Source organism: Brugia malayi (assembly GCF_000002995.4).
Source record: "Brugia malayi strain FR3 genome assembly, contig: Bm_v4_Chr3_scaffold_001, whole genome shotgun sequence".
Lineage (NCBI taxonomy): Eukaryota > Metazoa > Nematoda > Chromadorea > Rhabditida > Onchocercidae > Brugia > Brugia malayi.
This window is the reverse complement of record NW_025062477.1, coordinates 11,449,816-11,467,966: the sequence shown is the minus strand read 5'-3', so window position 1 is coordinate 11,467,966 and position 18,151 is coordinate 11,449,816. Positions and strand designations below refer to the sequence as shown.

General features: G+C 22.1%; 1 protein-coding gene across 1 annotated transcript; it reads left to right on the top strand.

The window, feature by feature from the left end:
• Positions 1–7,452: 7,452 nt before the first annotated feature.
• Bma-ztf-11 (MBCTL1, putative) lies at positions 7,453–17,593 on the top strand (the record flags this gene model as incomplete). The annotated part of the gene is made up of 7 exons (XM_043080881.1): positions 7,453–7,837; positions 10,717–11,403; positions 12,159–12,281; positions 14,922–15,062; positions 15,467–15,671; positions 16,636–16,760; positions 17,313–17,593. The coding sequence occupies 7 exons, from the start codon at positions 7,453–7,455 to the stop codon at positions 17,591–17,593; spliced, it is 1,947 nt and encodes a 648-aa protein (XP_042936815.1).
• Positions 17,594–18,151: the final 558 nt, after the last annotated feature.

Sequence of the window (18,151 nt, the reverse complement as noted above, 5' to 3'; positions counted from 1 at the left end):
GAATAGAATAAGAAGGAACGGAATAGAATAAGAAGGAACGGAATAGAATGAGACCGTACAGAATAGAATGAAAGGGTACGGAATAGAATGAGACGGTACGGAATAGAATGAGACGGTACGGAATAGAATGAGACGGTACGGAATAGAATGAGACGGTACGGAATAGAATAAGACGGTACGGAATAGAATGAGACGGTACGGAATAGAATGAAAGGGTACGGAATAGAATGAGACGGAAACATCTCGAAAATATTTTGATATCGTTGACAATTCCTTTGTTTTGTGTATGATAGTAATGTATACAGTTTGTTCCTTTCTTTATTTCTTTGTTTTTACTTTCTCATTTATTAACGAATTTATCTTTTATACTTTCTTTTATCATTTAATTTTCCTTTTCTTTTTTTTTTTTTCTTAAAATGTAGAAATACTGAAAGAATTCTAATTCATATAAAAGAGTAAATCTCTGTAGATACTAATCTTTTTTTTCAAATTCTTTTTTTAAAGTTTCTCAAATGCTTTGCTAATTTATTGTCAATCTTTTTATCAATTTTATCAGCATCTGAGGAAATAATGTTTCTCAGATAGCTGAGCTAACAGAGTGACTCATTTACCTCTGATTTGCTTATACTTGATATTATCACGTTATCATGATACGTTATCATGATATTATGCATATAATTTTCCCCTTTCAAAGATATAAAAAGATTCTGTCACGTTTTTACTTTCTTACTTATGCATTCACTTACAATTTAGCTCTTAAACTTTTTTCGATGATTTAGTTTTCCTTTTTTTTTTAAACGTAAAATGTTTTATGACGTTTCGTTACGTCATCATGATTTTATATATGTAACTTTCTTTTTTTTTTTAAGAGTTATGTAAAGTTTTCCACGTTTTAACTTTTCGTATACTGTATTTCAAATCTTACAGTTTAATAACTTTTAAGAAATTACAAGTAGATAGATTTTAGAAGAAGTTAACATTAAATTGTTGATTAGATAATGAAATAAAAATTCATTATTACATTTGAAAAAAAAAAAAAAATTAACGATTACACATTGAATTATTTAGTAAAAAAATTTTTTTTTTTTGTTTTTTTAATTTCTTAAAAAATTATTTAGTAAAAAGATCAGATTTATCACTAAAATTATTTTATCGATTTATTTACAAAATGTAACATTGATAGAAGTTATTAACTTTTTCAGTTATTTATGAGTATGACTATTTGATATACCGTACTTTTTATTAGAATTTTTTCTACCGTATCATTGTTGCTTAAATCTAACTTTAAGTGAATTATATTAAAAAGAAAAAAACAAAAAAATTGTTTTACTCTTTTTTTTTTTTTTTTTTAATTTAAGAATTGTTTTTTGCTTATTTATTCACTACTATCATATACTTTTTATTTTTTTCAAATATTTCAAAATGATTAATCTTTTTTTCAAAAGTTTGTCATTTCTAGATTTATAGTATGCTTAATTTAAATAAATTACAAGATTGTTTGTAATTTATTTAAATTACAAAACTGTTTTTCTTTTTTTTCTTTTTTTTTTTTTGTTAGTAAATTATTTTTTTTTCAAATAAAAAATTTGAAAATTTTCAATGCATTATTTACATCGACACATTTTTATAGTATGTGAAGCATATTTAACCTTACTTAACGAGCTAATCAAATTCAATAGTAGTAAAAAAACAAAAAAATTTTAAGGCTTGAATACGACATCAACTAGCTACCAAACGATTTGTTGGCTAGGCATTTTTAGCTTAGGCTTTTTAAGTAAAAGTATAACTTTTTCAATAATGGCATGTGTAACAAGATTTATGGCCCAAATAAAAAGCTCGATCTTCCCTGTTTATAAATTACATTCTTAGGCTTTGCTTTCTTTTATTGTAATGTCAAAAAAATAAGAAAAGAAAAAAGAAAAACGTAATCTTCGGAAAAATAAGGAATTGAATTTTTACAATGAAAATATCACGAGAAATAATCATAAAGGAAAACTTTTATGACTTTATATATGCTAACTAAATTGCGCAATTTGCGACATTTTTAAATTAAATATTTTTCTATTTTTTTTTTTTTTTTTTTTCTGCTGCATTATTAATTTTTATAAAGGATTGATAAGAATGAAAAAATAATTGTTTAAATAATTTTTGGTATCTTTTAATTATTTGTATTAACAAAATGATTGAAAAATGGTAGAATAGAATTATTCAAATAGTCACAATTTACACTGAATTTTAGGAAGATAACTATATAATATTATTCAAATATATTTGTTACTCTTATTTAATTATGCTAAATTAAACAGTTCAATATTTTCGAGTAGTTTAGTCTAATTTAGTTTTATAATTATATAAATAAACATTAACAAAAAAATAACTACATAAATAAACATAATGTATAAATAAACATGTATTATACCATTTAAATATATTTGTTACTTTACTTTTATTATGCTAAATCGAACATTTTAAAATTTCGAATAGTTCAGTTAAATTAATTGTTATATTTCTATAAATGAAATGAAATTAATTTACTTATTATGTATTATATTGATTTCAATCATTAATGATTGAAATAATACAAAAATTTAGTTTCGATTAAAAAAGAAATAATCTAAAATGAAAAATTATTCTGTAAAGCGATTAAAAAAGAATTTGATAAGATATTAGGTGGTAGAAAGATGGATTAAATTGCATGGAGACAGAAGGATTGAGAGATGGAAGAAAAGTTGAGTGTCACATGAACATGTCCTCCAAAATCTCTTTTCTACCTCTCTCTCCCTCCCTCTCTCCCTCTCTCTCTCTCTCTCTCTCTCTCTCTCTCTCTCTTGGAACATCTGCTCAATTCTTTAGATATAAATACGGATGGAATATCTTCAAGCAATCTTCTCATTCTTCAAAGTAGTCATCGCTTCAACAACTATCATCATCTATTTTAGGACTAGCAAACAAGGATAGTTTTTAGTTGGTTGATGATAATGTGATGTTCACCAGCTGCTTTGCTACATACATCATTAAATAAACCACAATTAATTCATTTTTAAATCATTTCAAATTTTTATTTCATTCATTTATTATTTCTATTCATATTAATTAATTAAATCTTTTTGCTTTTGGTTTAAATTATTACTAAAATTTTTGAGGAAAAAAAAAAAAGGAAAGGAAAAGAAAGAGAATTATTAAAATATTTGTTTTTTTTTCATTTTTTTTTTCTGTCATTTTTGTTTTGTTTTGTTTTGTTTTTAAAAAAGAAATTTATAATATAATTTATTGCATAAAATTAAATTGTAATGTGCTGCTAAGCAACTGAACGAAATGCTAATATTTTGAGGACCAAAGGAAAAAAAGAAAAAAGAAAATTTTTTTTTTTTTTTTTATTTATTTATTTATTTTGAAAAATTAACCATACATATAGGACAAACTATTTTTTCTATTTTTATTGGAACATTTGCTCATCTTTAGGCTATTTTTCATTCATTTTCCTATCTAAGGTTTTTTTTTTTTTTTTTTTTCATTTTTATCAAAGAAAATGAAGCGAACGAATTTTTGATTAATTCTGTTAATTTTCTTTTTTTTTTTTGCTTTTTGTTTTTTTTTTTTTTTTTGTTTTTAAACAAAATTTAATTTTAATGTTCAATTTTGCATTTTTAAATTATGCAATAGATTTTATAATAGATTTATAAAATAGATTTCTAATTTTTCTTTTCTTTTTTTTTTTCTTTTTTAATCCAATACTTTTTGGAATATTCTAACAATTAAAAACATTTGATATTTGTCGAATTGTAGAAGCTTTTGGAATGTTTTAACATTTAAACATTTGATACTTGTTAAGTATTTTTTTTTTTTTTATTAAATAATTAAAAGATTAGAAGGCCAAAATTTTTAAGAAATTTTCAAATTTTTAAAAAAGAAATTTTTAAGAAAATTTATGTAGATATTTTTCTGATGAAATTTTTATATGTCAATTTATTAACTTTTTTTTCTAACGTTTTTTTTTTTTTTTTTAATTTTTAAATAACATTTAAATATATGTCTTATTTACAATACTTTATATCAAACAAGTAAAATGATAGAGAGAAAAGGAGAAAGAAAAAAATTTAAGAATAATTTTATGAAATCAAATTTTAACTTTTCTCATTTTTGAATAATTTAAATTTTTTAATTTATTAATTATATTTTATAATCTTGCATCATTTATCATTCTTTTTTTATCATTTGCAATTTTTAATATGATAATGGAAATGATAATATTCAAATCATATTCAAATCATTAGCTTATAATAGTCATTAAGCATCGAAAAAGTTAGCCATCAGTGTTTAAGGCAAATTTGATATAATATATAAATTTGGGCGATTGAAAGAAAAAAAGGTTTATTGTAATAAAATTAACAGTGTGATAAAGAATTAATTAACTTTTTTGTTGTATATAAATTAATTAATTAATTAACTTTTATAACGTAAACTTTCTTTAATAAAATTTTATAATGCAAATTTAATCATTTACATTCATCTTTGTACAACGCATATTATATGGATATATGAATGAAATTATAGACTGTTTCATATTTGAATTTGTAATATAATATTAATTAATATTTAAATTTGTAATACATTTTTAAGACTGTATTAATTATTTAATATTTAAATTTGTAATAATTTTTTAGGATTGTATTAATTACTTCATATTTAAATTTGTAATAAATTCTGAAGTTTTTTTTGAGCTTTTTTTTTTTTTTTTTTTTGCAGATTTAATTTTATTTAATTAATTGAGTGTAACTTTTTTTATTGATAATTTCGATTGGCTTTTTTTTTTCGTTTGTTGTTTGTTTACAAAGTTAGAATTTTGCTGTAAAATAAATATGAAAGAAAATGAAAAGAAGAAGAAAAATTGGGGAAGGAAGCAGGTGGCAGTTACCGTAGTAGTTGCTACTTAGCGAAGTTACACTTATAATCTTGTCTAAAGTGAACAATTCAATAGAAATGTGAAATGTGGATGAAGACAGAGACAAGGAGAGAGGGAGAGAGAGGGGAGGGAGGGACAGAGACGGAGAGAGAGAGGGAGGGAGGGACGGAGACGGAGAGAGAGAAGAGGAGGGGGAAGAGAAATGTAAGAGAGAAGGAGAGAAGAGTGAAGAATTTGAGCAAATGATAATAAATAGTGTGATAAAGTTAAAATTAAAGTAAGTGTGAAATTCTCTTTCTCTTTTTTAAAATAAAAAATTGTGAAATGGAATAACAAATAAAATTATATATTATAATTGTTTATTATTTATTATTTCTTATCAAAAAAAAGTTTTAGAAATAGCTTTAAGAATGTGAAGAATGTGTGTGTGTGTGTGTGTGTGTGTGTATATATTTATAAGATATCATTAAAATTTTTCTTTCTTTCTATCATTTCTCCCTTTTTTTCTTGCTTTTTTTTTTTAAATAATTTCTTTTTAAAGATATTATTTAAAAAAAAAAAATAGAAACTTTAAGATAGAAATACATGGCTGTATGTATGTGTGTGTGTGTATTTGTTTAATTATTAGTTAATTCTTGAAAATTAAAAAATTAAGAAGAAGAGAAAGAGAGAGACAGGAAAGGAAATGGTAATGAATATACAAAAGGGAGAGAGAGAGAGAGAGATAAATGATAAAAGAAAGATTGAAAGAGTGAAAATAAAGAATAGCAATTTTTAAAGGTTTTTTTTTTAATATATTTGCATGAAAAGTACTAAAAATGAGTAGCGGCGATATCATTGATGATTTTTAGCTTTGCTTTCTTCTCTTATTCTTTCTTTTTTTTTTTTCTTTTCATTCTTTATTATCGTTTCATTTCTTAACTTTCATACAAAGAGAAACAAATGAGAAAGAGAAAAAGGAGAGAGAGGGAGAGAGGAAGGAAGGTGGTAAGAGTAAGAGTGAGAGAGAGAGAAAGAGAAAAACTTTAATTCTAAAATTCCTTCTATATCCATTTCCTGTGGACAGATAAATACAAGCACACACACACACACACACACACACACACACACACACACATACACACACACACCCATGCAAACAATCATCTACAGACAAAGAGACAGACATACTTTATGGACGACCATCTGCGGGGTTACTAATAGTAGTAGTTAGTAGTTAGTAGTAGTAGTGGTAGTAGTTTCAGCAACTGAAACCCTCCTTCATTATTTCTTCCTTCAATCGTTGTTATTTTTATGTGATTTGTGCTTAATTGTTACCATCGAACTGAAATATCGAATTACTAAATTACTGGTATACAGGATAACAAGGAGATTACTGTGCTTTTACCGTTGTTATTGTTATCTGTTAATTGCTTTGATAAACTTTGCTACTAGTATTACTGTTAACTATTGATTACTTTGATAAACTGTATTGAATTACGCTTGTTCCATGTTAATATCTATATTAGGAGACAATCGGATTACTGTGATATTACTATTACTAGTACTGCTGCTAACTATTGATTACTTTAATAGGCTTAAATTGAATTACAGGTGTTATGAGATGAATTACTCAGTTACTAATTACTGATTACTTTGATAGGTTTTGTTTAGATGAATGAATGAATAATGAAAGGATTGAATTGCAGTTTGTAGGCATTTATATTTGTATGTTATTTGTTTACTTTTGACCATTTCATTTCCATTCTTCTCACATAAAGCAAGTTAATATAATGCAGTAATTACAATTACAATTTTTATTTAAATGTTATCCTTATCGTACGTCTAATTATATATTTGATGTATGAGTTACACGTGTGAAACGTGTTTTACACGTTAAATATGATTTATATTAGTTACACCCATTTTATGCGTCAAGTATTTTTGTTTTGTTTTGTTTTGTTTTGCGTTTTTTATAATAAATTTTATACCATTACTGTAGTAGTTTATACGTAAGATTTACGTTTAAACAATATGTAGACGTTAAGTTTATAATTTACAATTTAAATAATATAGTTAACCTATAAATTACATATGCACGTTATGAATTACTGAATTTTTTGATTCACGTATATCCGTTAGTCTTAAAGTAAATATCTAAGCGTATAATTCACGTTTATATATATTTTTTTTTATGCATATTAAAATTTATGTTCACAATTTACAATAAGTATTAATATATCGTTTACGTGTAAACTATTTTAATACAAATTTATATCAGTAATTTGTAATGAATATTATTGAGTACTAATAATTTACCTATAAATTACATATATAATTAAAAATTTATATTACTAATTTAAAATGAATGTTACAATTGTACGAAATTTGCAAATTTGTATGAAATAATTCGATGTAAATGTTAGAATTTATGTTGAAAATAATAAAATCATATAATGTAAATAATTATGAGAATGCTAAATAATAAATGTATTTTTTGAAATATATTTTAAAAATTTTATGTTAATTTTTTTTTTTTTTTCTTTTTTTCCTTCAAATATTTTTCAGGAATGACAGCAACGCCACATTTTCTGTTTGCAGCAATGACAAAATTACATCATACAACAAATGCAACAAATTTACATCAAAATTTACCAACAATTACATCATCAAAAGATTTATCACTCACATCAACGGTTACAAATGATCCGGTAAAAAATGATTCAAATTTATGCATGAAACAACCGGAAATAACACCATTAACATGTAGTAGATCATTATCATCATCATCATCATCATCATCAGGAAATGATAATTCAATACCAATTGAGGTATTATCATCAAATTGTCACAAATTGATAACAAATGATTGTTGTAGCAAAAATAGTAATCGTAATACTGATGAAACAAATAATGCTTATATAAACAATGTAAAACGACGACGGAAACCAGATGGTAATTTATTTTTATTTTTGTTTTTGTTTTTTTTTTTTTTTTCTTTACTATTTTTATTTCTAAATTTCATATATATATTAATTAATTAATTAGTTTATATTTAGGCCATATTATAATTATTTTAGCTTAGGCTCATTTTGTTTTATTAAAAAAAATTTTTTTTAAAAGAAATTTCATTATTTTTAGAAAAAAAAAAAATGATAATTTCATGAAAACAAAAAATTTAACATACAAAAATTCTTAATGTATTCATTTACTCATTTTTTTCTTTTTTCTTTTTTATTTTCTTTTTTTTTTCATTTGTTTTTAACGAATTAATTTATTCATTCAATCTGTTTGCTTTTCTAACAAATTATCCATCATATATATACGTAATTAATATCATTTGTTAAAAATTCATGCAAAAAAAAAAAAAGAAGAAAAAACATTGAATTAATTTTTAACTTATAAGTTATTAATATATTAAAAAGCATTCCTTATTTTAATAATGAATTATAAATTAAGTTGTAAAATATATGTGAAATAAATATTTTTTTTAATTTACAATTTATTAAAATATCAAAAAACATTGTTTACTTTAGTAGTTATCATAAGTAATCAGTCATAAATTGTGCTGTAAACAAAATATATGTAAAAATAAACAAAATTCAAGAATATTTTAATAGCTTACTAAGAATTTCATTGTTATTGTTGCTAGTATTTATTTTTGTGCTAAATTAATATTTATTGAATTTACTTTACATAATTAATTTTTTTATTAACAATTTATGAATTAGCAAAATCAAAGTATAACTCTTAAGATAGATAATAAATGAATAATTTATGCAATTATTAGCAATTTTTAATAAATTTTAGGACAATTATAATTTATTATTTTTTGAACAAATTTAGTACAAACTGTAAGTTATGTAAAAAATTTTTTCAACTTTTTTATAGATTTGTTATTTTCTTTTTTTTTTTTACATTTTATATTTCAAAAATTAATCATTTCTTATCTTCTTTTTCTCATTCTTCCTTCTCTCATCGTTTATTTCTATATTTTGCAAACTTTTTTATCAAAATTTTGTTTACATTTTTTTTTTTTTTCTTATATTTTCATTCTGAAATGAGTAAGTATGTAAGAATGCATATAATAAATATTTTTCAAATTTTAAAACTTTAAATAAAGTTAAATTTGACAATTGTGCATTTTTACTTATTATTTTACTTGTTACTTTATTACTTTTTACTTATTATTATTGTATTGCTCTTTTTTTCTTTCTTACTTTATTCATTTCTTTTTTTATTTTCTATTGATTAATTTAACAAACAAGGTCAATTAAATGAAAAAAAAGAAAAAAGTAGGAATGATTGGTAGGTATTATTATCGGATATTGATGGCAGATGTTATAAATTGATATAATCTTAGTCAGATTTATTCATCACAAAAAAATCTCAACACAAATTATTATATTTAATCATGAACTTATTTAGTTAAGTTTTATTGAACTTTTTTCTTTTTCATCGATTTAAAATTTACAATGAAAAGAAAATAATAAAACTCCAATAGTTGATTTATAGTCAAAAAAAAAAAAAAAAAAGATTCCATATATGTATATTTCTAATTTTTTTTTACTTCAATTTAAATTGAAATCTTTTTTTATTTTTTTTTTTTGCCATTTTAATTTCCTCATTTTTGCTTTTCTTTTTAAATTTCATATTTTAAATTTCTTTATTCGTTGAAACAAATATCAATTTGTTAATAAAAGAATAAACAGTAATCATTCGAAGATTACTTTATCATATTATAAATTAAAAATTGCAATTTTTTCAAAAAATATTTCCAAATTTTAAATAAAATTTGAATATATCATAAATAAACAGAATTTAAAAAAAAAAAAAAAAAAGAATTTTTTTCTTTTTAATATAAATTAATTGGGCACTTAAATTGAATTTCTCATTAACACATTATTCATGTTTTCTTTTTCCTTTTCATTTATCTTTAGTTATTCTAAACTTTTACGTTTAACTTTTTCTTTTCTTTAATTAGTAATATTAAAATGAAAAAACACTTAAATTATTTGTTACTAATTTTTTTATAATAAATAAACTTACAAATATATTTTAGGATTGTAAACATTTTTATGTTCAATATTTTTATCTTTCCAGTGATTGTTAAATAAATTGAAATTTTCTTTTAAATATTAGATAATTAGGTAATGATATTCATATAGCTCAATCAGTAATTGTATTCTATCAGTTAGTAGTAAATTACTTTTAAAGTTTATATGATTATTTGATATGAAGTAAGTATAAAAATGATTAATCTTATCTTGAAATAATATTTACATCCATATAATGTATAAATGAATGATAGGAAGTGATAAGGATGATAATATTGATAATTTAATAAAATTTCATTAATCAAGGATCACAATGATAATAGTGATAATAATAGTATGTCCCAATTAATTATCTTTTTTTGATCATTTTCTTATTGGATTTTAATTATACATATTTTTCTCATATTTTTAAAATTTCCTCATATTTTATCATTTTACCCATTTGTTATTAGCAATTATTACAATATGCCAAAATGAGTTAAGTTAATAAATATTTTTACATATGAATAAATATTATCTATGCTTAATGTTTTTTTTTTTTTTTTTAACTTCAATTTATTTCTTTTTCTTATGCATTTATATTATTTTAAAATAAATGATATTTAATAAAAAAAAAAAAAAAAAGAAATAATTGCTTTTTTGAATAAAATAAAAAAGTTTATTATTTAATTTTTGTTTCATTGTTTATTTTTTTTTTTTTTTTTTTTTTTTATAAATAAAATTTTAATAAAATTATAACAATAAGAAGAAAAAAAAAATTTTTTTTTTCCTTTTCAGCAAAAAATATCGTTCATGTTATTGAGCAAATAACAGAAGAGCAAGATGATGATTTGGATGGAAATATAAATAAATTTACAAATAATATTAGTATTGATACAACTGATAAAATTATTTGTAAACCATCAACGTCTAATTTAATTCGTAATCAAATAACATCAAAATTATCAACGATTACTTCATTCAATACTCCTACTACTACTACTACTGATACTGATACTGATACTACTATTACTGATAATACTATTACTATTACTACTAGTATTACTGATACTGTTACTGATACTGTTACTAGTACTAGTACTACTACTACTACTACTACTACTACTACTACTAATCATTTACCACTACGATTTAGCATTGAATCACTGGCTACATCAGCACCAAAACATATTTCAGTTTCAAATGTAAATTTAAATACGATAGAAAATATCAGTAGTCCAGAGTCGTGTACCTCTCAGTCACCACATTCAGTTGATTCACACTCATCTCAGTATACATCATATGATAAGTCATCAATTAAACAATTATCATCATTTGATAATTGTGATTTTCGTAATCCATCAAAAATTTCATATTCATTATTATCATCATCATCATCATCATCATCAGTAGCAGTAGCAGCAGCATCATCAACAACAACAACAACAGCAGCAGCATTTCATGGTGGATTAAAGAATCGAAATGGTAAATGAATAGAAAATTATTTATTTATTTATTATAAATTTATGTTTTTTTGTTTGTTTGTTTGTTTATTGTGTTTGTTATAAATTTTTAATATTTAATATATAAAAAAGTACAAAATTTAATGATTTTGTTATAATTTTAAATATTTAATACATAAACTATAGAATTTGGTGCTTTCATTTTTTTTTTTTTGAAAATTCTTTAAAATTATTATTCATTTGATAAGTGATATAATTTGATTAATCATTAAATTCATTAAAATGCACAATTGTGTAAAATAAATAATCAGACAATAGCTAATATCATTTAATGCAATTAATAGTCTTAAAAAATGAATGATTTTTCAACTTAATTTTTAAATTTAAACAATTCTCAATCTAACTGCTTTCAAAAAACAAAAACAAAAACAAAAATTTCTTTAATTTCCATAGAAAGAAAGAAAAATAAATTTAGTAAGATTTGATCGAAAAATTAGTTACAAAAAAAAAACCGAGAATAGTGTCCTAAATATTATTGCTAAATTTTAAAATATTTTTTTTTTTTTTAGCATGAATTAAAGAAAAATTTCAAATTAAAATCTTTACATTCAAATTTCATCACAAAATCTCAAAGAAAAATTTTTTTTTACTTGTTTAACTTTATCCTACAATTATTATAAATGTATGCCATTGAGTGAATAATACATACTTTTCTTTGCTTTGTTTTGTTTTTGTTTTTGTTTTTGTTTACTACCAGAATGATGTACCACTTTACAGAATCAGGTAAACTAACTTGTCCAACACCAGGCTGTGATGGTTCAGGCCATCAGACAGGCCTGTACACACATCATCGAAGTCTTTCGGGTTGTCCACGACGACCAGATAAATCAACAATTCAATGTGAGTCAAATTTATTGATTTCATTTCGCAATGATTTCGTAATTTATTGAAAATATAATTAAAGTAATCCATTTGACAATCTCTTTGTCCTCTCTCTCTCTCTCCCTCTTTCTCTCCCTCTTTCTCTCTCTCTCTTTTCATAGATAGGTTTTGTTGCTAATTTCGAAATATGGATAGTAATTTGTTTAAGATATATGATGGATGAATTTTTATAGATGAAATCAAATTTTCTTTTTCTTTCTCAGTATAATTAAAGAGAGAGAGAGAGAGAGAGAGAGAGAGAGGGAAAACGAAAGATATTTCTTAATTTATAATTATAAATTTAAAATTGATTTGAAAAAAAAAAAGTCATAAAATTTAATAAACTTTTTTTTTATTGAAATCCATGATTCATGGAACATTTCTGTTTGTTTATTTTTGTTTGTATTTTTGTCTGTTTGTTTATTTTTACTATTGCTACTTTTTTTTTTTCTTTTTACAATTTCAATAAATCATTATATATATTTTTAAAAAAAAAGAAAGAAAACAATAAAACTAATAAGAAAGATTTATAAATGCAAAAAGAAAAAAACAAAAATTTATCAAATCACCGCTTTTTTTATGAAAATTTTAATTTTTTTTTTAAATTTCATTCTCATTCCTATTTTTCTCACTTATTTTCACTCTTTTCATACTTTTCAAATTTGGTGTTAATTCTTTCTTTCTCTCTCTCTCTCTCTGTCTTTATTCTCTCTCCTTTATTTATTATCAGTTAATTATCATTTATATATGTTATTTGATAGGTCAGAAGAGTTAATTTTGACCTAATAGCGACCGCTATCAAATAGATTCAGTTGCGGTTGACCAAAAGCGCATTTGCATAAAAAGTCGTTGTCACTTCCTTTAAATTATGCCATGCATGGTCAGTTCGTTGTCATTAATAAGCCAAAAGGAGCAGATGGTCAATCATTAAAGATCGTTTTACCATTTATTCATCAAATATCATTCATTTGTCAATAATCATTAAGCTACCTTGATTTTCTCTTTTCTCTTTTTTTTTTTTTTTTTTTGTTTGAAGTTTACTAATTAAAATTTGTCATATCGTTTTGAGCATAATATTTTTTTTTTTTTTAAATTATTTTTTTTCTTTATACAAATGTTTTTTTTTCTTTTTTTTAAATGAAAGAAAAACAAATAAAACTGTTAATTTAATATTATAAAAACTTCATTGTAATTTTAATTTTCATATTTATGTTTTTTTTTTTTTTTTTTGGAAGAAAAAGAGAGAAAATTGTTAATATTATTAAAAATTCTTTAAATAATTTTGCTATATAAATTTTCTTTTTATAATTTTTTTATTTTTTTTTTTTTTTTTGCTCAATTTTTATTCTTCACAAGTTATCATTTAATAGTGCTATCTAATTATTCTTTTCAATATAGTAATTATAAAGTAATATATAATTATTGTATGAGAACAAATTTTTGTTATTCTTTATTCTCTTCTAACTAATTCAAATATTTCAACGTATAAATTTTCATGAAGGAAAAAAAAAATTTATCAATCATATAAGGGAAATTTGCCATATAAATTTGAATTTTTGTAATTCAAAAATTCATTGAAATTATATTGAAATGAATGTTTAAGTAAAAAGAAAAAAAAAAAAAAAAAACGAAATTATGCCGCATTTCTATTGACGAATTTATTTGGTAAATAATTTATTATTTGATCGGAAAGCTTTCATTCTTTTTATATTAACTAATTAATTAATTATCCATTTGATAGTTCATTAATATTTGATCATTTCATTGAAATTTCATATCAATCACATCAATTGTCGGTATATTTTAAAACTCAAACTATTCTAATCTCATCATACATGTGCACGAATACTTTTATTACCCATTTTTTTTTTTATTTATCTTTTGAAATTTTGCATATTCCTTTTACTCTCTCTCTCTCTCTCTCTCTCTTAACTCATTAATTTATGCCGACAAAAGAAGAAAAGAAGATTGAAATTTTTTATCCCATTATACAGGAAATGATCATCGATATATTTAAAGAAATAATGAAATCGGAGAGCTTTTTATGTTTTATTAGTTAGAGTTAGGTTAATTACTTATTTAGGTTACTTACTTATTTAAGTTAGTTAGTTAAATCATTGATTATAATGTGCGATTACGGTATGATTAGCATTTTTATTCTTTTTTTCTTTATGTTAATGGTAATGATTATCCAATTGATGTTGTTCCGTTGATTATAGTATGCAAAAAAAAAAGAAAAAAGAAAAGGGAAAACGAAAAGAAAAAAAAAAAAATTTTTGGTGACACTGATCATTGACCTTGGACACGACATGCCGCTTCTTTTTATTCTTTCCGTCACTTTTCTTTTGTCTTCCTCAAATTTGTACTTTCCATATGTCTTAATTTGAACTAATTTATTACTTTTTTTTCTCTCCCTCCCTCTCTCCCTCTCTCTTTCTCCTTTACTCTCTGTCTTTTTCTCTTTTTTTTTCAAATATCTGTTATAATTGAAGGATACAAGATGATAATAATAGGTAAAGTAAAAAAGGAAAAAAAAAAAGGAATGATGCAGAAAGTTATAATTATTTTTTAAATCAAAAATATTTTTTTATTTAAATTTAAAAAAGTTTTTTTTTTCAGTATTAGCTCTACAACAGGATACGGTATTACGTTGTACAACACCAGGTTGTACAGGTAAAGGTCATGTGAATAGTAATCGAGCATCACATCGAAGTTTATCTGGTTGTCCAATTGCTTATCAGCAGAAATTAGCACGGAAGAGTAAGAAATGAAATAAATTTCAAATTCATTTCGAATTAATTAAATGATTTCAATTCATTCTAATACAATTCATTTTAATAATATTTGAAATAAAATGAGATCATGTATTTTTTTTTTTTTAAATAAAATTCTAGTATTAAAAAGAAAAGGTAAAATGAAATGATACAAATTCATTTTGAATTAATTGATTTCAATTCATTCCAATAATACAATTTATTAATATTTGATATATATAAAAAATATGGGACGAGACAAAATGAAATAATTTTTAAAAAAAATTAAATCAAATTAAAAAGGAAAGAAATTCTTTTTTTTTTTTTTTTTTTTGATGGAAAAATTAATGTAATCAAATCAAATTAATAATAATAATTTTCTTTTTCTTTCATTTCTTTTCCATTTTACAGGTATGCGTCATATGTCACATCAATTGACGGTGACAGCAGCGCCCTCAACATCTTCTAATCATATCAGTGATGTATCAATGATGATTGTACCACCAACAACAACAATTCATTCAATTAACAACAATAAATTTGTAGCAACAACTACAGATGAAATTCCACTTGATTTAACACTTCGAAAATGTAATCAAAAATTTACAGAAAAAAGGTTTTATTTTTAATAAAATTAAAATTTAAAATTTTCATTAATATAATTTAATTCTTGATATATATACTTTTTTTTTAAAGTATAATACTACTTTTTAGTCATCCGTTTGATTAAATTAAGTCATTCATTGTAAAAAAAAAATAATTCATTTAAATTATTAATATAGAAATATATTTTTTTTTAAGTTTTTTTCTGAAAGTTTACATAAATTCTTTTTTTCAATGATTGGTCAAATTTTTTCACATTCTGTCCTTTTTTTTATTTCTTATCATTTATATCATTTCATTAGTAAATTCTGATAAAATGATTGTTTAAAAAATTTCAATAATTTAAAAAGGGAGAGAGAAGAGAGGAAAGTTATGTATGTGTAAATTTCTTTTATTTCTATTTGAAATAAATTTAATTATGTCAGCTTTTTTCATTCATACTTTTAAAATGTCATTAACAGTTTGATATGAAAATGTATAAACATTGTTAAATTTACTTACTTAAAATGTAGTATATGTGTATGTGTATATTTAATTTAATCATTTTATGTTTTGGTTTATCCGTTTACTTCTCTTTCTTTCTCTCTCCCTCTCTCTCTCTCTTTGTCCATTTCTCCTTTTCACTTTCTTCTCTTAAAAAATCCCAAGAGGATACTTTTAGAATAAATTAAATTGTTAGTATCTTTCTATATGTTACAATGAAACATTTGGATTAATTTGACAATCTTTTTTTTTTTCTTTTTTTCAAAGTTATTTCAATGTTTCATTGATTTTTATTCATTTACATAAGGTTTACTTACTTTTTTTTTTGTCAATTTAATATTTTTATAGTTAAAATTAAATAGAAATATGATTCAATGTGACAAATTTATATCGTCTTAAAAAAAAAAAGAAAGAAGTATTTGAATTGAATTATAAAAATTAGTAAACTGAAGAGGATTATTTATTCTCTCCAAGAAAAAAGACTTATATTTCAGAAATCAAGAAAATAAGGATAGTCCAAAGGTGAAAAGGTCAAGGACGGATGATATTGGTCATTTGTTAAATCGAAATATTACTAATGATGCTATTGCTTCTCCTACAATAGCACCGTTTTCAACAAGTATATATTAATTTTTATTTTCTATATATAAATTCAAATTTAAATTAATTTTGATTAAATATAGCTAAATTTTTATGATGAGGAATTAAGTGAATCTTTTACTGCTATGAATTACAGTAAATAATTTTCATTATTTTTCTTCTTTTAAATCACTATTTAATGATTAGTGATTTGTACAAATATATGATAATTTAATTTAGAAATTTTAATAAAATATCATTTAATATTGAACAAATTCTAATTAACATTCAGATTTACTATAATTTCATTTATAATTCATTTTTTTTTTAACTAAAAATTATCGTTTTTTGTTTTTTAGTATTAATTATTTTTTTAAATTATTTCATTTTAATAATATTTACATGTACACATATTTGTTTGTTTATTATTTATTTGTTTTCATTATTCACTTTTTTTTATTAGGAATTATTGCCGAAACATCTTTTTTAGTATTTTACCATTAATTAATCTTTTAATTATTTCATTCTAATAATATTTACATGTACATATACTTATTTTATTTATTTGTTTACTTATACATTTATATTTCAGATAATGCTAATCCATCAAAATATTTGTTGGGAAAAGAAATGAATTTAATGTTAGAAGAGTCAGCATTATCAAAATGTTTCACAAATAGCATGAATACAACAGCAACAACAACAACAACAACAACAATAGCAACAACAACAACAACAACAGCAGTTACATCAACAACAATGGGTGCTAACGTAAATAACGATAGTTCGATGACGGGTTTTCAATTAGCGCAACTATTGTTAGCACAGCTGCAAGCTCAACGTGATGCTTCATCATCAGTATTATTATCATGAAAAATTTTTAAAATTGATCTTTCTCTTATTTTTTGTTTTTTTTTTTGTTGTTGACGTTTTATCTTTGATCTTTTCCTTTTCCTTTTTTTTTTTTGCTAGCTAAATTAATTATTAGCATATAAATTTTTATTGTGTTATTTGAATAAGATTAGATTGATTATTAATAAATACTTATTATATATACTACTCATTAAAATTGATATCAAAATTTGGTCCAATTGTTGACTTCATTAATATGAGCTGTTGTTTGTTTTATTTGTTTGTTTGTTTGTTTGTTCCATTTACAGTTTAAAAAGAAAAAAGAAAAAAAAAAGAGATTTTATCTCCTGAAATAGTTGATAAATTAATCAATTTATCCTTTTTATTTAATTTTTTTTTTTTTTTTTTTATCAATAAAATATTGTTTCAAATTTTGTATGAAAAAAGGAAAAAAAAAAGATGAAATAATATTTATTGCATAAATGAATGATGAATGAATAAAATATTTTACACAAATGTATTTTTAAATGTTTATCAAATATTAGAAAGGATGAAAATTTAATTTACATATTTTTTTTT